This window comes from Carassius carassius, chromosome 22 (assembly GCF_963082965.1).
Source record: "Carassius carassius chromosome 22, fCarCar2.1, whole genome shotgun sequence".
In the NCBI taxonomy this organism is placed as follows: domain Eukaryota; kingdom Metazoa; phylum Chordata; class Actinopteri; order Cypriniformes; family Cyprinidae; genus Carassius; species Carassius carassius.
The window spans coordinates 10,016,072-10,038,647 of NC_081776.1; the positions used below are offsets into that span (position 1 = coordinate 10,016,072).

At 38.5% G+C, this 22,576-nt stretch overlaps 1 protein-coding gene across 1 annotated transcript in view; it reads right to left on the minus strand.

The window, feature by feature from the left end:
• Positions 1-22,576, minus strand: part of LOC132098906 (plexin-A4-like) — a 224,646-nt gene that overhangs the window by 192,865 nt on the left and 9,205 nt on the right. Inside the window, exon 2 of the mRNA XM_059505180.1 lies at positions 650-1,964. Coding sequence (XP_059361163.1) covers positions 650-1,864 — 1,215 coding nt within the window. The 5' untranslated portion in view covers positions 1,865-1,964. The remainder of the gene's footprint in view (positions 1-649; positions 1,965-22,576) is intronic.

A 22,576-nucleotide genomic window follows, 5' to 3' on the forward strand; every position in this document is an offset into this window, starting at 1 on the left:
TACTTGGAACCGGCCATAAGTTGGTAACCAAAATATAAGCAATTATGTAATCACTGCTGTGAGAATTAATTAAAGATAAACACAAAGTAGAAAAATGGGTCCAAAAAAAAAAAAGTTATTTTCAAAAAACCATTATACAGATATCAGATCTAGTGCAAGATAAAATATCATTATCCTTCTTTAAATATTGGTATCACAATTCAGACTGAAATTGGAAAGACAAATTCTCCAATTCATTTAACCCAAACATCTAAAGTTTAAAATACAAGATTTATGCTTTCAAAACAGTCCGTTTCCAGGGAACCATTAAAAATGTCACTTTATTTCAATACCTTGTCCTGTGGTGTCAAAAGAATTGTTAACACAGTCAGTGGTAATTGATCAAAAGTGGTATTGTATTGCTGGGCACTACCTCATACATGTGCCTTTATCAGACCAAAATTAGCTCTAGCTTTGGTAAAAACTTGAATGGTCTCGTTTATAAAAAAAAAAAAAAAAACTTCAGTTTGTATAGAATTTGATGACTAGCTCTGAATGTAATAGCGGTGTTCACATCAATCATCGTCAGTCAGAGAGTGTTATTATAGTTATTTAATTTTTAATTTTTCTGCTAATGGCAGGTAAGCAGGGGTGTGCTGAATGTACTCACTGCGCTACTGCATGAGATGTCTTTAACTTTGAGCCAGGCAAGATCCAGAGTTCCCTCTCCTTTATAGCATGACTGCAGCCGGTCTTTAATTCTTTCATTAATTTTTTTCAGAGTGAACACGCATAGAGCTGACTCCTGAGATGACTCCTTGGGCCTCCTTTTCTGTCCTTTAGAGAACACAGCATAAAGAATGTCATCATCCGGTCCTATGCCCAGCGAACGTGCCAGAATGATACCTGCCTTAGACCGGTAGGCCGCCTGCAGGAGGCGATACTCAACCCCACCCTTAACACAACCAAGAGGAACCTCAACGTATGAATTAAACGCAGTGTCATCCTTGCAAAGTCGCACTAGTTTGGAAGTGTACACCTGTTCACGCCCAGCTGCGGACGACCCAGTAGTTGGGCCTCCTCCCATTTCAGGTTGTAATGTGAGAAAATACACAAAATTTCCACTGCTAAACCCATATATGTAATAGATGTCAAAGTCTGGTACCACCGTGAATGTATCCGATGGGATTTTAATCATGGAGGCAACAAATTCATCATGGAAGACGTAGGCGAACATCCCATCCTCCTCAGAGTTATGGGTGAGCTTACGACTAGATATCGTCGGGAAGTACTCCGGTCTTCCATCGACAGCTGTGGCCACGAACAGCTTATCAGGTGAAGCATCACCGTAAGACACAATGACCCCAAAAACGGAGCCACTCTCATTGACGCCAGAGAGGTAGTGCTCTTTTTTATGGAAGGGCTCTCCAAGCTTAAAGAGATCGTCCAGACGAAGGAGTTTGCAAATACCCTGGTACAAGCTCCCACAAGCTAACAGCCGATTCTCACGGTAGTCCATAAGCAGCATCTTATTGACATTGTTGGTTAACGCGAGTGGTTCGCTACAAGGCTGCACTATACGTGGTGGGTAGCAGTTCCGGTTATCCTCATCTGGACCGGTCTGATGTGACACCTGTACATCCAACTCAGGTGAGAGTTTGTAAATGCGGTTCACGGCCCCAAGGTACACATTCCCATTTCTGTGGTCCACCGCAAGATGGTTAAAGGTCCATTCAGGGTTTTCCACCTGGAATGTGCTGTATTCCTTATGTACTCTGGATGCCGCTGAAGGCTGTTGTGGCCTCGTAGCCACGAGGGAAACCAGAAGGACAATGATGCAGCAAGAAAAATTTAGACCGTTCCATTTCCTGTTGTGGGAAGCCATTGCCCCGTTGCCTTATGGGAAAAGTGTCTCTGTCCACTACTTGTTACGTGTGCTCTGTATCAGTATTTAGGCTTCTCATGAAGTTGGGGACATTCTGTACCTGCACAGACAGAAAGAACAGAAAAAATGTTAGCATTAAAGATATTAGCATTAGCTTCGACAGCAATGAAACTGCATACCACAATTCACTGTATCCTCCACAAAAGATTCTCAGAGACGGAGAAAGGAAGACAAAAATTATTAAAACCATATGACAGTTTTCCTGTCATTTTAAAAGCACATGAGTAATTAGAAAGAGAAAGACAGGTGGAAAAGGGCACTCTAGGGGCTCGCACAGTTGGCATGAATGGACGCCATTCTCAATGGGATAATGCATTTGCCCCAGGAGCTAACAGTTAGGATGGGCACAATTTCTCTGCCTGTGCCCCACCTCACAGCCGGACCTCTGGCCCTCTAATTGACTTTCCTCTCAGTATGCAATTTGCATGCTTTGCCAATTTTCTTCCATCTTTCCAGTGCAGTCCACCTGCTGACACAGCTGAAGGAGTGGCTGAGCTCACAGTCATGCCTGCAATGTCTTAGTAGTGTTGGACCACAGGGCCAATTAGAAGGAATTGCTAATGGCTGCACAACAAACAAGGGACAAAAAACAACAGTTTGCTTATTATACTCAAGTAAAATATGTAACTTTTGACTCTGTAGTCTGTAGTGTTGAGCAGTACAAATGATAAAAGTTTGAACATCAATGCGCAACAGAGTCTTGTATATAAACAGTATTTTTAGCTGTAGATCAAGTTAGTAGTGGTATGCTAAGCTAGCTGAGGTTCACACTAGATGTGAAAATCACTGCCTAGCTGTTGAAGTGGGCATTAAGAAGTTATACAGAGTGAAGGGTATGGACTCCACAGTAATGATTAGCCATTGAAACAGAAAGCATAGACGCACTAGGGGAGGAGTATTAGCACACTCAGAGGCATAGAGGAGTAATAAAGAGTTCTGTACACTCTCCATTCTGCATGAGAACGGTCCTGCTGCAGCTGTGTTCACATGTATGGAAGAGAATGGTTGGAAATATAGTAGTGTGTGTAATCTGAGCAGTGGGGGATAATGTTCTCTGATAGAAAAGTCTAGCAAAGAACCACTTCAAAACACTATAGCAGGTATCATTTACTAGCAATTACATTTAAAGTGGTAGAAAATATAGATGTGAGCAGAGGAAAAAAAACATGCATGAGGAAATGTTGGTCTTGTAAAGGTGGTCTTGTAAATCAAAACACAAAATTATGACCCCTCGACTCCTTAATGGGTTCAAATAATAGCCAAAAGATGAATCAAAATCCTTCCCATAAAGCAATCACACGCAGAAGCTCTAAACTATATGGAGAGAAGAGGGGAAATATGGGATCAGGACTACATATACAACTACATCTTCCACTCGAATACCATGGCTCAAAGGACCAGTAGCATATTTACTAACCATAAGGCTGTGGCTCCAACAACTCTCCAAAACATTAATGTGCAGATATCAAATTATTGTAAAATAATAAACAGCTTGGTTTTATAAAGGCTTTATCTGTGCATGGTTAGATGTTAAGATCAAGTATCCATGCCAATCCATGGTGATAAGATATTTAAAAGCGCATCTAGCACTGTGCTTTAGGATCAGCAAATCTGTAAGGTCATCCAAAAGCAGGGGTTTAAAATTCTAGTATCTTCCCATAGGTTGCTTTAGGAGATTGCCAGTTGGACTGGATACAGCATTCCCAATATCTTGAACAAGAAACATGAGTTGACCTCCAGACCGACCAACAGTCCAGCATGTTGCCAATTGACAAGCAGTTCTTCTGTTGGAAAGCTTGCTTGCAGCACACACACATATATATATACATGGACTGGAGACCACATGCAGAGCAGAAACATCAAAGAATGCTAATAAATTTGTGTTTAATACCACAACACAAGCAACATCTCTGGGAATGTGAGGAAACAGCACATTTAGGGTTTAAGCTGTGTGTGTGTTCACTTGATAAATAACTGGATATTCATGCTTCTCATTCCAATTCTTTCTAGAATACAACTGCGACAGTGAAGTCTCACTTGATTAATTTTTTTACATGCTTCCAGAAAACCAGTAAAAATTATCTGGAGTAACACAATTACACAATTCTTGTTATTGCTGGGAGTCAAATGCATTTTTGAAAGCACCTGAAGACTGGACTACAGAACTGGAAAGAGATTTGTGCTAAAGAAAACAAAAGACAAAAAAAGCAGGACGCATGTGTATTGATTTCAGTCCATTCTGAACTAAATGAAACCAAACAGTCAACATTTCAAATTGTGGTCAAAAGATTTCTTAAGCATTATTGTTAGAGCATTTGCATGCATATGTTGCCTTCAAAAATCTCAGATTGAATCTGCTGTATCAAGCCTGTCTCATCCATGGCCTTGTAGCTAAAATGTCCAGCAATTGGCAAGTACCGTACGCTCCACACTGGGCTTCAGGATGGCAAACTGAGTTGACACCAGGCTGCTTAAATCCTGGATTCAAGTTGAGTGGGTTGGTGCTGGCAGTGGTAGACTCTCTATTTTCATGCAACTTTTTTGCATTTCAAGCTAAACTCCAGGCCATCTGAGTGTCAAATCAGGTCAAGTGATGGTCTCAAAGACCTGTTGGCGGCATTAATTGACAACGGTCCAAAAAAAAAAAATAAATAAATAAAAATAAGCAACTAAATTCAACTAAGACCAGACTGTTTGACTGGAGCCTTTCCAGGCTTTGCAAACACTCAACCTTGAATTTCATCAGATGTGTGTGGGAGGGGATGGGGGGCTAAGAGCATCTGAACAATCTCAAATTTATCCTCCCTGATCTAAGAGCATTATCTCAGAACAGTGCAATTCAACTTTGATTGCAGCACTTTACAAGATCTCATACTCTTTGACACCCACACAGGCGAACTCACGCATACACACAAAAGCTTACGCACACATCCTCCTGTTCCACTTTCATTAGCATAGCCTGCGCCCCTCATCCCTCTATGGACAGATGGAGGGATTCATCCCTGATGTGGGTATGAAGGAAAGGGGACAGAAGGATGCTACGAAGAAAATGAGTTATGTTTACAAACAAGCAGATACAGATAAGGGTTTTTAATTATCTACAGCCCTCCCAGAGGATGAAGGGGCTATGCCCACCAAAATCTGATGGGACTAGAGAATGCTCAAAAGGGAGACAGCAACAGAAAGGTCACACTCAACACAAATAATCTGTAATGCACTTACTCTTCAGTGTCAATTAAAATCTACTAGAACAATCATAATGAATTTAAAATTAAGGGCAGACAAATCTAGAATAACCACTACATGAATACCATGGCCAAAAAAGAACTCATAACAATCTTATATAGATAGATATGATAAAAAACAAGAATTATGCTATAAAGGAAATTAATTTGTAACTTTTTGTGTATGCTCATTGTTGGTCAATGAATCACACTCAAAATACAACTGCAAGGAGGCAAAGAGAGGAATTTGTTAACCTAACTATACAAAAGCGTAAAAGACTAACATACTTGTCTTTTTTTACAGAACATAAAAAATTCCCACACTTACGAACTATACCGCCACCTACAATGTTAGAGTGTCAAACAATTACAGCCAATGGATTACTTGCAGTATAATCAGATACCTAGTATTAAAGGTGCAACCATATTAGCAAAATCATGCATCCAAAAAACTGTATACGGTCCTTTGTCAATGGTGCAGAGATGTAGGCTATAAAGCATTTATCTCACAGAAGTCACTTTCAAACCAAACAGTTTTCTGATGGTCAACACAGCAAATTAGCATGACCAGACATAAACATAAGTGAAATCTGCACAGTTAACTTTCACCTTCATGTGAAACTCTTGATGCAGCTTCCCATTCAAATTACTGCATTTCACTCCGAAAATTTCTGAGAGCAATGGTAAATGTGAACACATCCTAACATATCAACTATTTCATAGTTATAGTCAATTCTAGTATATTGCAACATCCATATATAAAAATGTTTCAGATTTTATTGATTAATTAGAAATTAATGTTTTATCACGATTATATTTTTTTTATAAATCGAGGAATCACGATTTTGAATATAAATATTACCAAACATTAGAAGTAGACACTTTGTCAATATGCCAATGCTAAGAGTCAAGAGAAAAGAATGATCCAACCGCATGTCGGTGCACGTGATTAACTACTCATGTGTGACATGCTCAGTGAAGGACCATAAGTAGAATATATGACTAGGTGCCCTTCACACAGAATGCTCTTTTGTGTTGACAAAGATGTGACACGGGCTGTGGAATAGGGGAAAATGCAGGAAGATGGGGGTTGAACCTTTAGTCATTTTGAATTACCTTGAATTCAGAGATTTTTTTAAAGCATTTTCCTTGTATTATTTCTGAACATATATTTATAAGACAAGTTTGTACAATATGTAATTTTAGTTCATGCAACTTTATTTGCAAAGATATTTAACAAGTGATTGGTTTAACATTTTACATCATGGTGACAACTTCCTGTGTGGTGCACCTGGAATATAATTATTTTTAACCAAGAATGTTAATTAAGAAAAAGTTACATGAATCATGTTTTAGTAGCATTTTAAAGTTGACTTGTTACAATTTTTTTTTAATTCGACAATCAGTCAAGCGTTCTGAAATATATATTTTTTTACCATATCGTCCAGCCCTCCATCAAATTAAACAGCAGAACACCAAAAACAAATACAACACTATATTTTTTTATGTAAATTAATGACCAAATAGTAGCGTCTCCTTTCGGTGTTGCTACTGGAAACATTTCATGCGAAAGTCAAAGTGACATTAGCACTACTGCAATGAATTGTCATTTGAATTATTATATTATTGTACTTGTCATGACCTGATGTGTGTTTGATGTCTGATGTTATTTACAGAATTAAATCAAAACTTCAGCTCTCCCTGAATCGTGGCATTTCAAATCAATGGATTGAGACCAAACGCTGGTCAGACAAATCCAGTGGATCTGATAGACATGATGACATCTGCCTGTCCTTGCTCTCTCTCCCATTTCCTTCTTTCTATTTCCTGCCTCGCTCTGATCAGAGGGACTGTAATCCTCCACAGCAGCTCTCGGTTCAAACAGACTCTGTCAGACACTTTCCATCCATCTTCCTCTCCCTCACTCACACATATACACAAAATCACTTCCCTTCTCTTTTACACACAATTTTTTTTCTCCATTCTCACACCTTTATCAAAAGAGTCAGGGTCTTACTCGAAGATGAAAACGTGTTTGTCAGAGGTGCTTTCTGCCTTGAGGGGGCACGTGTCTCCTGTAGACCATAAAAAGATACTGTGGCCTGTTGTACTGGCTAACCTACACTTTACACAGACACACATGGAAATGATGAACAATCAGATAAAGATGCACCCTCAATCATGCATAAAAGCACATAAACATACCTTCACTTTCCCACTTGGTCCACCTGCTCTCTATCTGTGCTGATACCCAGGATCATGGGTGTTGACTGCACTGAATGTTATCTCTTCAGATAAAGATTTTGTTTCGATACTGTTAAGAGGTCTATTGAAGAGCTACTGATCTTATTGTCAGTTTCCTGTTAGACTCCAAGCTGCTTCCTGTTGCTGTTTGCCATGCCCAGCTCACCACATAAACAAATGTCTTATTTGTCACTCATTACTATAAATGAATGAGGTCTTATATTCAATTAACCAATGTCTCAGGAAGACCACAAAGTAGTTTTCAATGTTCAAGACCTGGTTATGATTGGATGGGTAAGTGATATTTCCATTAAAGGGACAGCTCATCCAAAAATGACAATTCTGTCATCATTTACCAACCCTAGTGTCGTTGTAAAACTGTATTGATTTCTTCTGCAGAACACAAAATAAAAATACTTTGAGAGTGAATAAATGAAGACAGGATTTTCATTTTTTGGAAGAACTAGGCCTTATCCATTTTAACAAGGACTGAAACCATTACTGTATGTGTCATTTCAGAAGCTTTAAATCCTCCTTTTCTTCACTAGACATTAATCCAGATTACAAAAGAATAGCAAGCAGCCCAAAAGTAGACAGAGATTATCAAATACATACATTGTGTAAAAATACACTGATGTGAGACAAAACAAGCCTGTCTGACATCAGAGTTAAACACTTAATTCCTTAAGGTGTCGGTGCATTATCAAAGCTGGACCAAACAACCACGCCAATAATGACTTTATACCAGAAACACCAAAAAAATGCATATTAAAAGAACACTTTTACACAACATTAGTAATGTTAAATTAAAATAAAGTAGTAAATAAACAAATACTGGCAAACTGAATAACCTCACTGATATACTGGTCTATCACTACTCTTGAAAAAGTAAACAAGGGGTTTCCAGTTTTTTACTCCCAAAAGCCTTTAGAGAAGATAAGGAGAGCTTGTAGACAAATCAGGTCTTTTCACTTTCACCTGAAGGTCTACCATTCATGAGTCTCAACACATTCCCTCATTCTCTCTTCACCTCCACATGTAAGATGGGGGCAGCTCAAATCATATCTTTGGTCAGTCACACCACGTTACAGCTGCATACTGAAACTTTTATGTGCCCTCTACTGAATGTTCTATGTTTTTTTTCTCTCTCTGCTAACTGTGAACCTTTTTTTCCACACTATTTGATTGGTTTTCAAATGGCATTCATGAGAGCTCACCTCTCAGTGTTTAAGAGGATGTCTTATGATCCCAACACTTGCTGTGAGACAAATGCACAGTTCAGCACCTTAATTCAAAATGTTAGCCACTTCCATTGCAAATATATTCAGCACACTAGTGTTTCAGAGCAGTGCTGCTGAATCTGCACCGCTACAGCAAATATATATTTTAACTGAGCTGTAAGCTTATGAATTGCACATGATAAGAGAAAGATTAACCAATGTGAAATATTGCCAATAAAGAAAACAATCACACACACACACACACATATTATATATATATATTATATATATATATATATTATATAGTTGTTTTTTTTAATCTATTTAAAGTGACGTGACATTCAGCCAAGTATGGTGACCCATACTCAGAATGTGCTCTGAATTTAACCCATCCAAAGTGCACACACACTGTGAACACACACCCGGAGCAGTGGGCAGCCATTTATGCTGCGGCACCCGGGGGGCAGCTGGGGGTTCGGTGCCTTGTTCCAGGGCACCTCAGTCGTGGTATGGCTGGCCCGAGATTCAAACCCACAACCCTAGGGTTAGGAGTCAAACTCTCTAACCACAAGGCCACAACTTCAAGTTAGTTTAAGTGTATAAAATTAAATATATTCCCTTAACTAATGTACAACTTACGCATGAAGTGACATTGCTGACATAACTAAATACACACATACAGAAACACACCTTAGCATACACACGAGCAGCAGCAGTGGGGGACAACGATGACGTGTGTGGTGGGGATCGATGTGGGGTGTGGATTTTATTTCTTACCCAGACTGAAGTCTTTTCCCTTCAGCTTTCCTCAAAGCAATCCTGGGGTGTTTCAGAGCCACTGATGCGGGTAATAAATCAGAGAACATAAAAGTTCATTTCCCACACAACAGAGTCTCTAATACAGTGCTGATGTGTGCTGGGCCAGCTGGAGGTGGGGTCTGACTGTCATCATTGCACGCCACATATCATCAACTACAAGGAAAGATTCAGCTGACTTGAGCATAGTTTTGTCTATAATAATCAATGTGAGTAGATGGCAAAAGCTGGCCCTACATTAGCAACTCAATAGGTTCCTAGATTTTTCCTTTCTATGGAACCAACAGTTTTAGCTTAAAGGCAAATTGCACAGTCAAACTGAGCTGAATAATGATGCATTTAGGACATGTAAAAATTTTTTTAATAAAAAGCCCGATATGATCTCCAAAACCAATAGCCTACTCAGTCCACATTAAGATGTTGGAGACATTCACATTCATTTTGCCAACACTTATCCAAAGCAGGGTATGTATGACCTTGGCATTGTTAAAGCCATCCTCCACAAGCTGAACTGGAGATGACCCATCAAAAAAAAAAAAAATGAATAAATAAACCTTCGTACGGCCGGGGATTACTTAATTGCCCAAAATGTCCAGGATTTGGCGGTTTTCTTAATCTCGTTCCCACTGAATCTCTGACCACTGCCGCCTGCTCCCGCAACATGCATTTCGCTCCCGCAATTTTCGTTTTTACTACTTTAATTCTAATATTGAACATAATTTTGCCGCATCAGGGAGCCACTCTCAGTATTTAAGTCCCTTTTGAATTAGCATTTGCGCTGTTCACTTTCGCAAACAAAAGGGAGTGTAAAGGGAGCACATCTTACAAGATCAGATATTTGTCAATGAGTTCTGGATCTGCTGAGCAGCAAATACTCCAGCATGGTCTTGTCAGTCATCTATCCTCATTTTCGAACTGTGATCAGTCAAATTTGACCCCTGCAGCTCTTGTTGGATGCATGAATGCCAAGTCCTAATTTTTTTTCCACAGAATTGGGCTACTTTTAAACTTTTGCCATGGGTTGATTTTCCCAAATGGGTTAAAGGTTTGAAATATTGCCTAAATTACATTTGACTGAAAAATACTTGTATTGAAACATTTTGCATTCTAACTATGATAAAACCTTCATGGACTTTTATCTTAACGGTTCCCTCCTGGTGGAATGACCTGCTCAACTAAATCAGAGTCCTTAATCATTTTCTCTTTTATCTTTATTTGATCCTCTAACTCGAACACGCTCCAATATAATGCGAATTTAAATTGTATCTGCTTGTTTTTATTTTAAAAATTTACCATCTAACATTTACACTCTATTCTAAAGACTTTTTTTATTTTAATAAAAGAAAAAAAAGGACATTACCATTCTCTATTCTTTCTACTTATTTTCTATACTTACATATTTTATTTATTATAAATAATGACCTTCTAACACAAGCACTACCTATTCTATCTACTTGTTTTATTTTTATTTATTATAAAAACAATAAAGCAAACACACACACACACACAAAAAACTTGCTACGTATACGTTTAAGAGAAACCCCGCCCACGAACTCTGCTCCCCCACTGTCCTCTTTTTGGAAAGTTAAAATATGGTCACCCGAATACGGTTTTAATACTCAATCAGTACAGTTCAAACAGCATTGGATGAACCGGACCTGCAAGATTAACTTCTTAGACATGAATGCCTGATAAATCACAAGCTTAGAACGGATTATAATAAAGCGTTAAACTGTGTTTTTAATTTATGTGTGTGCGTTAGGGGGATGAAATAATCTTGGGATTGTGGACCTGATACACACAACTGGATTCAACATTGGTAATCCAATTTATTCCCTAGCATTCTCCACATATGCATATGACATTCTTCTTTCAGACGAACACAATCAAAGTTATATTAAATAATGTCCAGGTTAATACATGCTTCATAATGGGAGTGGATAGTAGCCCAAAATTTGAAGTCCAAAAAGTTGAACCCATCCATTATAAAAGAACTCCACATGGCTCCAGGGGGTTAATAAAGGCCTTCTGAAGCAAAGCAATGCGTTTGTATAAGGAAATATTACGTATTTACAACTTTATAAGCCTTAATCTCTAGCTTCTGTTACCCGTCACACACACGTTAACGAGAGAGTAGCGTCCAGCGGAAGACATAGAACGTAGGCAAATGTAATTACGAATGCAAGTGATGAACGTTGAAGCACAGAGGACAGAGCAAAAAAACAAAAAAAAAAAAAAAAAAGTTTATAAAGTTGTAAATATGAATGTGAATTCCAACACACCCGAACTGCAATAAGACCCTGTCAGTAGCTTTTCCTTTAAATCTAGCATTCTGAAGGCAGATGTGTGCAGATCACTGCCCCATTGAAGTCAATTCTTGACTTCAACAGCTTGGAAAGTTTGAAACGCATTGTAATAGCCAGCGAGGCTGAAAAGCACAGTTTTAAAGAATCTGTCAGCTCCGCCTCTTCTAGGAGAAAACCCATTTTCTTACAGACTCACACAAGTGATAAATCACCGCCTCAACATTAACTGTAAGACCAAAGGGAAGAATGAACAGAGAGAGAAAATAGAGATAGAAATGGTGTCCCAAAAGGTCAAGAAAAACAACTAAAATTGTGCCTCTAGCAAAGCAAAAAAAACATATTGTGTGTGTATATTCTTAGAACGACAAGAGATGACTAAAATAACATTAGCAACACAACAGTCAAAAAAAGGTCAGCTGGTATAATCACAAGGCAGAAGAGCACTTAAGAGCAAGGGAACAATTTCTGCATGCATGGAATTTTATTGGATTTCTCCTCCCCTTGCAAAACAAAATTAATTTACCTTGTATTTCAAGACAAGTTTATATTAGCACTATTGTGAAAATTACAGCTTGTTTTTGAGGAATCATACTGCGAGTCAAATCATATCTGCTTATGTCAAGTCTTATGAAGTTATTCAGACAACCACAGAGCTCAAGAAATGACTCAATCATTTAGAGGGATTTAAATTTAAAGTGTATAATTCATCAATAAACGGTGTGTGCGCAATCTCCCTCACACTCAAAAATGCATTATTTCTTTACTTCCCACTCCAAGGGTCAATGGTCTAGATGCATCCATAAAAGCAAAAGCAACACAATGCCACATAACCATCACGGTGTCTTCACTTTGGTTTCCTGGTCAAACTGATGTTCAATACCACCATTCAAATGACACAGATGTTTGCATGAGCATACACACAGACCCATGAGCATACAGCGTGAGTGAAGATGTCACACTGGTAATGGCCTGGAGGCAAACCGTCATGGGTGTCGTATGCAGAGATAATGAAGAACAAGAGGCACATAGAAGTTTCTTTGATGAGGGCTAACAGTGATGTGCTCGCTTCCATCCATATACGTGTGAGTAGACAGATGAGCTATTGTCCAACGCTGGTAGATTATACACCACTCAAGCGTTGCAAGTGGTTACAAAAAACATATTCAAATGAGCCTCTTTAATATGCATTTTATACAAATCAAAATGTAAATGTGGTCCATGGTTGCCTGTGGAATCACTGCCTGAAATTTCTGCCACAACTTTATCATTGAATGAGCAGCGGATGCCGCTGCACCCAGCTTTCTCCGCCTGGCCTGATGCCAGTGCTCTTCTCCTCCTCATCTGCGTGCAGTAGTCAAGACAGGAAGATAGCACTCCATTCTGTTTTCTATTTACCTTCCTCCCTCGTTCTGTTTGTCAGTGCCCTTGGCGTAAACACGCAAGGCTGCTTTCGAGACTTTTCAGCAGGGGCTCCTGTGGTTTGGGATGAAGGAAACGTAATCCATTCCTCTTTTCTTTCCCTCTCTGCAGTTGGTCAGGCTGTTTAGTTTGATTTTCTACATGCTTAACCGCGTCACATTTCTTGTGCAAGTAAATCCAAGGGGTCTTGGTGAGCATGCATGACTGCTCCCCAGAAACTAAATCACACTGACACTGGAAAAGTGGAAATAACCTGTGTGTTCACCACATTTACCTTCCATTTTTACTCTAAGAGGATGTACTGTTCCACAGCACTGCAGTGACATGAATCGTTCTGACAAGATTCTAATATCACCTTCATTCATGTTAACCGCACCAAATAAGATGACTTGTGAAGCGCGTCCAATGAGGGTTTGAAAAGGCTTATCTTGAAGGCGCTGGAAGAATGTGGGATGGCAAGGGCACAAAATGCTGCTGGGGAGGAACATGAGAAATGTCTTGTAATGTTTGGAAATACAACACCACTCATAATCCTGAAAAACATGTGGACTCCTATAAAGGATGAATGAAGCTTAATCCTCTACTCAGAATTCCGTGTCCGATTCGATTATTTAATGGGCAACAAAATGAACCGTGCAGATTTATGAGACAAGTTTGATCATTCCCCTTGAATTTTATCAACACTCATGATGAAAGACTCACTGGCGCCCTCTAGCCCATACTGCAGTTGTGATTTGTATGTGTACATCTGTGTGTGGGGAGGTACAATAAGAGGGATAATGGAACTAAAAAGCCATGTTTCCATGGGAACACATATAGTTAAGTGAGTGGGTGGCAGAGGGACCAAAGCTTACGGATAAAACGTAGACGCTTATTGCACAGTACAGAGAAAGAAACTCACATACACATTCACAGATTTTATACACAAATGCAACTACACACTGCTGAGCTTCAATGCATCTGTTATATAGTATAGTCATTCACAACATGGTTGCAGTTTGCTGAATGGATGCACCTGTGCCTGCAGAAATCAAAAGAGTGAAAAACATGTTAGTTTGTCTAGTCCAATGATTATGGTGAATTAAAATCAACGTTGGCAATCCAGAATGCATAAACGTCAAAAGACAAATATACCATGGTCTATCTCCCAGACAAACACTAAACAGACTGAAACCAAAGTCAACAGGAAATTGACTCAACTCAAAACATGAGTACGTTTCCTTCAAAAGAAAAATTAACTGTCCTAACAGCAAATGACAAGTGGATATTAATGGAATATAAATGTTGCTGACATCCTGAACACAACTGGTAAATAAAAAGAGTTTGAAAACCAGTGGAAGATGGAATCATTATATGATCTTCTTACACCATCTTTTCTCTCGCTTTGCAAAAACAAGAAATCTTGCTTAAAACACATTTGCTGACACTCTGATGCCACTTTAAAACAGAGATTTAAGGTGGACGTTTCAAATTGCGAGTTCACCTACAAAAGGAATAAGATACATATGCCTGTCTGCAGATTTCAAATCATTTCATGCATATGAAGCAAAACTAATCTATTACCCGTCACGTATGGCTTAGCAGAGGCAACTACAAAAGCAATCATAGAGGGATGATTTCAATATAATCCTCCAGACCTAACCCATGGGAAGATCTGCTACAGAAATACTCTGTTCTGCTCTCTTTCCTCTTAGATTACCGAAACTACACTTCGGAATGGACACATCACCAAGTTCATCTTAATAATGTTTCAAATTTGGAACGTCCCAAATCCCTGTTCACAATGACGCTACACTGACAGCTGCTAGCAGCATTCCTGCTACTGGATGGCTTAGCATTATTGGTGGGCTGCATAATGGGCCATAGCTCTTTGAAAATCTGATCATAAATGAGATTTAAAAAAAAACAATATGACTAGGAATCAATTTTCTTGTTGCTGAAATGAATTGCAGAAGAAAACGCTTAAACATACAGCAAATTGCAGCAGCACATAATGTACCATGATGAACAAGGCAAACAATCATTATGCATAAAACCATTCAGAATGCAGAACTTTCGGTTGCTTTTCTGCCCCCAAAATTATGTCTTAAGGTGCACATTGGTCTTAGTTCAAGGATTTGAACATCGAACTTTTGGGTTACTAGTAGTGGTCGACCGTTATTGGTTTTCTGACAGCCGATGCCGATATCTTAGCCTTGCCTTTATAACCCTAGTCCTTTCAGTTTTGTCAGGTTTACCAGTTACTTACATGCGTTTTCCTCCTTTTCTCCATGTTGGAGTTACCCCCTATGATGGATTAATAAAGACTGTTTTGATTATTCTCGGCTCGGTGTTCCTTCTGGCAGTGTAGCGTGACAAACACTGTAACCAACAGGGCACTCGGTAACCTGAGAAGTTTGTGTGCATTGGGAATCATATAAAGCCAAGTTAACACTCATTTTCCATGCATAAATAAACAGTTTGAAATCATGAGTTTAAAGTTGATCGCGCTTCCCCAATGAAGCTAACCTCTCCTCCTGTCCGGATTCAATTCGCATGGATCGACTGTCACACAGAGCACACGCGATCAGGCAAAATACAACTGCACACTTCACAAGATCTTACAGCTGGATTCAACTAAGTCTGTAGGGCTGGCCGATATATCTAACGATATGATCATGCTCACCTAGTCAGTAAATCCGGTTCCGTGATTACCGCTAAATCGCCATCACCTGCTTTCAAATGGAACGGCACTTAATAGACAGAGCCATAGATCCCTGACAAGCTACGTAATATCACGTTCATTATCCAAGATGAATAGCCTTCGAAATGTACACAAGAAGCACGGGTGTCGCTAGGGCTGGGCGATATATAAAAAAAAAAAAAGATCTCTCGATATTGTCAATTTTTTTACGATATTCGATATATATCTCGATATGTTTGCATTTGCATTTAAATAATAAAAAATAAAACATGATTTTCTTTTGCCCATTAAAAAAAAAAAAAAAAAAAAACGATTTAGATTAAACAGCTAATTTAAGCAGTTAAAAAATCTAGACCAAGAGATCACTTACTGCTTTTTATTAAATGAATACATGTAGGCCTATATGTAACTGAAGCAGTGCAAATTAAGTAACAGTTACAGAAAGTGCATTCGGTCAACTTTTTAGTGCATGCAATTCACAATTTAAACTATGCAACTGGGATAAGTATTATATATAAATTTTTTTAGGTAAGAAAGTTAAGTTTTTAAGGTAAGAACACAAGTCTGTCAACTGTCTGCGGTTTTAAGAGAAGCTCTGTGGCATGAAACTATGTTCCTACTGACACTAAAAACCCTCTTAGGGAGCTAGTTGCTGAAGCACATAGCTATTTCTTATATATAAATATATATATATATATATATATAAATGAATACCAAAGACTTTTGCATTCTCTCTGTCTATATTATGGAATCTGGTAAACATATCAGTGAAATTCCCCAATAGTAATTCCAAATGGCCATAGCCTATGTTTCTCTATTCAAACATCAGCGGTCGAGTAAGTGCATTTACTTTGCGATCACAAACGCAAACAATACAGTTGAGATCTCACGACAGAACACAGACTGGCTGAACGACGCTTTCATTAGATCGCTCAATTCCAGCTTGTTAGTGTTTTCAGATTATCATCGGCGGCTCTTCCGCAATGAGGCGTGAGCACGTGCGCATGGTTGCCAGATTGCTTAAAATAAGCAAACACCGGGCAGAAAATGTATCCTTGTAACAGTGGAGCTCTGATTCGGAGATTTAAACTCTTGTTATCTGGCAACCGCTATCATCAAAGCTCTCGTAGTAGAGGGGCGTAGAGCAGTCAACAGTTACAGGTTCCTTTTTTGGACATCCGGCGTGTTCTTTTGGGAAAGTATGCTTGAATTTGAAATATTCGATATTCCCGATATATTCAAATTGTACATCGTCGTCAAAATAATATTCGATATATCGCCCAGCCCTAGGTGTCGCTAGGCTTTTTTAGCGGGGCTGTAGCATTTAGCTCCATAAACTGTACACAAATTTGGGATCGCCTGAGAGTCAGTCCCCTTAAATTTCATATGAAACCGGCATCATACCAGTCTCCTCTCCGTCTTTCACCACGCTCTTCAATCTGTACGAACACATACTTTAATTACACTTATTAAAATATACTTAATTTAATCATACGTACTTTATACATACACTAGCTACTGTGCAAAAGTCTTAGGCACAGTGTTAGTATTTTCACTTAAAAGAATGGTGTTCGGCCAGTTATTTATATATTTTGCTGTAGTGTGTCAGTATAAAATATCAGTTTACATTTCCAAACATTCATTTTGCCGTTGTCAGACTGCTTGTGCATTCAAAATCACAGTAGATTATTGTTAAAATGAATGGCAAACTGATATTTCCTACTGACACACTACAGCAAAAGATATAAATAACTGGCTTAAAACGTTACTTTATAAAGAATGAGCATACAGTAATTCTAGTAATAAAGACAGACAGCACTCATCTAAATATCAGAGTGAGTGACAGAGATACATTAGAAACATTATGTGTGGTATTGTATTAAATAATGACCCAGATTGTGAAATACATTTATTAGCCTTAGAGTAAGGGAAGCATAACTTGGGAAATGAGAGCATCCATAGCATCCAAAGCTATGGATTTATTTTAAATATTTGTAATGTTTTTTAATGTTATCCAGTTTTTTTTTTGTGGTTCTTTTTTAAAAGTATCGGTTCAGGCACCGTTTAGACGCCGGTACCGTTATAAAAGCATCGAAAAGGCACTGGACCCTACTTAAAAGTTATTATTTCTCACTGGCTCATTTACCAAATGTATACCTTCTCTTCTTCCTCCGCAAATTAAGCTACTGTAGGTAGTTCGGTAGCAAGAAGTTTGAATAAATTATCATTTGCGATTTACGACGCGATTGACAATGTTGTGATAAGTAGGCTATACTAACTTTGTAACTCGTTACCCCCCCCATTAATTTTGACAGCACTATAATGTTTATTTTATATAGACAACCGCACCTAATTGTTTCTTAGCCTGCACCAATGTTCTTGTCCATTGCCCTCGCAGATTCCTGCAGCTAAGCTTGGATATACATTTACATTCCATTAAAGGTTATTAATGACATGCCCTGAAGTTTGACTTTTTGCACCATAACAATACTTATAGGCAACTAGTCATCATATCTCTAGTCCTTTAATGTATTTGCATTGTACTAAAATGCATTCATTTTCAATGGGCATATATGCGGCTGAAACAAGTAGCCCCATTTTAATATAACATTATAGGCATTATGGCCGATGGCCTTTAGAAAAATTTTTATTTTAGGAGGTGGGGTAGTGCACAATAGGCCCCTGTGGTGCGGCCTAAGCTTTTGTTCTTAATTTTTTTTCCTTACATTACTTTTACACTTTAAGTAGTTTTTTAAACAGTACTTTTACACTTTTACTTGAGTAAAAAGCTTGAGTTGATACTTCAACTTTTACAAAAGTCTTTTTAAACCCTTGTATACTTCTGCTTGAGTAATGAATGTCAATACTTTTGACACGACTGTTTAAAGGTTTGTTTAAATGATATGCGTATTTGCCCAATGCTAACGGCAAATGAGAAAGTATTATGTTTGCCTTTCTGTTACTAATCGTATATTAGCAATTGTTATAATACTTTTTGTATACCTTTTAATTAATTTGTTCAACATTTCTATCTGCAGTGAGTTTCTCACTGGTGTAAGTCACGCTCTCCTCATTATCCACACAGACAAACGCGCTCACGTACACATCAGCAACGCACACACGTGGGACATGGGAGATGCACAGCAGGAGTCTATTCAGAAGATGTCACAAGCAGTGGTGGCTCCAGACATTTTCGATTGGGGGGGGCAATGGGGGGTCCTGGTCATTTCAAGGGGGGTCTCATGAAAACCAACAAAAAATAGTGGACACTGCTAATAACTGCATATTACTGCTACTAAACAACAAAGCATATCAACTACTTTGTTTTTAATTAATTAATCAATTGCAGTTTGCAAACAATATGATCAAACTTTAAAGGGTCTGCGTTTTAAAGGAGAATTTCACCCGTGGGAACATTAATCTTCATTGAAAGTGGGTCATATATGTAGTCGAAATCTATTAAAATTTTCGAATTTGGTGCCTTTTTGACCGAGTTATTACAGAAAGTAACTTTAGGGCTCATTTGTATGGAAAACCACAACTCCCACAATGCAACACATTTGCACAGCTCCACAAGCCACTCCCACTCCCAAGACATTGAGGACACAGTTAGCGATGTATGGTATTTACGTGCCACAGTAGTAAACAATGCCACAGTAAGCTTTTTGTGCATTAAAAAATGACGTTACGTAACTTATTAACCGGGAATCATTTTGTGATAATAATGCTTGAAGAAATTGTGTACATTTCACGAAATGAATAATAAATAAAATTGAAACATTTAACGTTACTTTACAGTTAGACGTCCATTTGTCCCTGCAGGCTCTGGCTGGCGTTTCCAGTTTACCTTCGGAATTCTGAAATATGTCTCCAGGACGCCTCTGTCCATATGCGGGGCGAAACTAGGATGGTTCACAACGCAAACATCCGTGTCCTTGTCTGCCTCAGACATTTCTTCTAGGAGAAATTGGCATCTTTGAAATTCTTGGCAGCAGACGGACTCTAGCTCTGTGTCCGTAGGCGCACAACGAGAGCACAGGCACCACCAGTCCGCACCAGCTCGAGCACGCCCGGGCTCTTCGGACACGTCAGGCAGGTCTCCGGCCTCGGCTGCAGCCGCCGCCTCCTGTTCCTCCATCAGCCTCAGCTGCTCTGCGCTATATTGTGGCTCGTATAGATAGCCACGAACATCTGTTGTTTCGAGCAACAGACTTTGAAAAACCTCTTCCATATCATGAGTTGTTCCTCCAGCCATTCTCGTAAATCTGACTCCATAAGCGCTTGTTTGCTTAGCTACATAGCTTCCAAACAAGATGGCGGATTTTCATTTTCGTTTCTGTAAGTTTAGTCCCATCCACTGATCTGTAATAGGCCTGTAGGGTGAGTGGGTCCCACCCCCTGGAATAATAATAAGCTAGTGTCTGTAGTCTCTACACTTTTCAATGAATTTTGACTTCCTGCTTATTATGACGCAAAATGACGATTTTTACGTCATAAGCAGGAAGTAAAACACTTAAATCCTTATTTCTCCCATCTCAGGGAAAAATAAAGGAAAAATCCATGATCATTATAATATATGACTGGGTTTCTAACAATACAAAGCTAAATACAAATGATCCTTACAAAAAAAGTGATCCTTTAAACGGTTCGCTTCTCCAATATGCATTAATCCACAAATGACTTAAGCGGTTAACTTTTTTAATGTGGCTGACACTCCCTCTGAACAGGGCCATGCAGAGACCTTTGGAGGGGCAGGTGCTCAAAGTATAAAAGGGGCACATGGAACAAGGCTTTAAATGGCGCTGTTCAAAATATCAATATAGCAATATATTGTGATGCATTCCTTGCTGATTCGCGTATCGATATGTATGATTATGTATTGATACAGCAGCAAATGTTTTGATGCAGTTTTGAAAAAGAAACAATAGAGAAGAATTTTAAGTTTAAAATAATAATAGCTCTGGGATTAGAAACTGAAAAGTCTTAAATTGTACCAACCTGATGGCTTTTTCTTCTCTGTTCTACAGAATAATTAAGAACAGCCGTTATAGTAAAAACTATAGAAAACGCTTGTGCCTCTACATTTTCCTCTTTCTCACCAGCCTCTGTCTCCTGGCTTGCTGTTACCTGCTCTCTCGGTCACGTGTGCCTCTACATTTCCCTCTTTTTCTTCCTCTTTCTCCATCTCCTCATTTGATCTATTACTTTCCACTCTCTGTCCATCTAGGAACAAGGCTCAATTTACTATTTCAGCATTATTCTATTATTTTAACCATCACTACTACTCTTGCACCTAATCAATAAGTCCACCTTAAATATTGATACAAAACATTAAAAAAACTGATACACTGGAATATAGTGATTCATATTATTATTACTGTTGTAGTTTCTAAAATCGAACACCGTTGCAATGTAAACAAATGACAGGCTACATTTGTTATTCATATCCTTCACACTGCACTTTGATGTCAGGTATATTATGTATTTTTTATTGACATTGATATTTTTACATTTATTTCCAGAGAGATATTATTGAGTTTACAGGCTAAAGTGGTCTTGCTGTTGTAAACACTGTTGCTATTGTAGAAAAAAAAATATTTCCGTCACATTTAAAATATAATTATATTTTAATTCATTTCTGAATTGTTTTTATTTTTATAATGATAATTCAGAGAATGAGAAAATCTGAATAAGCCTTACCAGTGTTGTGAATTATTTTTAAGGCACTCTAGGTGTTAAAAAATAAACAAGTACTGTAATATAATAATAGTTTAGTCAAATAACCTGTGAAACTTTTCTCCCTCAAACCGCACGCTAGTGTTACTTCTACACTACAGGCTACACATAGCAATATAAACAACATCTGCATGTTCTCACATCACATCGTTCTTGTAAAATAATAATAAGTAAATAAACATCAAAATCACTTTGCTGAGAATGAAACACCACTTACCAGCTGCCGCGGTGTTGAAAATACAACCTGTCCTCCAACCAATACGCCCGTATAGGTCGTTTGTCCAAATCCCTGAAATACGACCCATCAGAGCGTATACTACAATTGCGCCCCTATTGGCAAAAGGTCGTTTTCATATTAATGTTTTGTACTCTTTTATTTGCCCTCTGATTTGCGTTTCGTGTAGCTCAGTTGGTAGATTATTGCGCTATACATCGATAGGTAATCATGCTATCATGGGTTCGATCCCAGGGAACGGATGTGCACAAAAATGTATATGCTCAATAAATCATAATTTAGCATGATTTCTGTGAGGGTTAGGTTTAGGGGTGGGGTTAGGTGTGGTCATTCGAACGAATAAGCCACCTAGTAAAATATGTAGGAAATACTGTGAGATCGGTGTAAAAAGCCCACACATTGCATTTAAATAAACGTGCGTTTTGATAGGTAATGACGTTATACGTCATTTCATGACGACAGACGCAACGTGATACTGTCATTATTTTTACGCCCGCTAGAGGGCGCTTAACTTTAAAACGTAAATATAGGTCGTAATAAGGTGCTTGCACAAACGACCTATATGGTTGTTTTTTGTTGGAGGATAGGCTCTGAAAATATCCTTTAGCAATTAAAAAATGCGCGTGAGGAATCATCCCGGTCGGATGAGGTCGTCGTCAGGTGAAATGTCATCATGTTGGTCATTTTATTTATGGCTAAATTATTATTAATAAATTGTACTAATATTGATTGGGCGTGGGCAGGCATTCACAAAAGGGAATGTTATTAC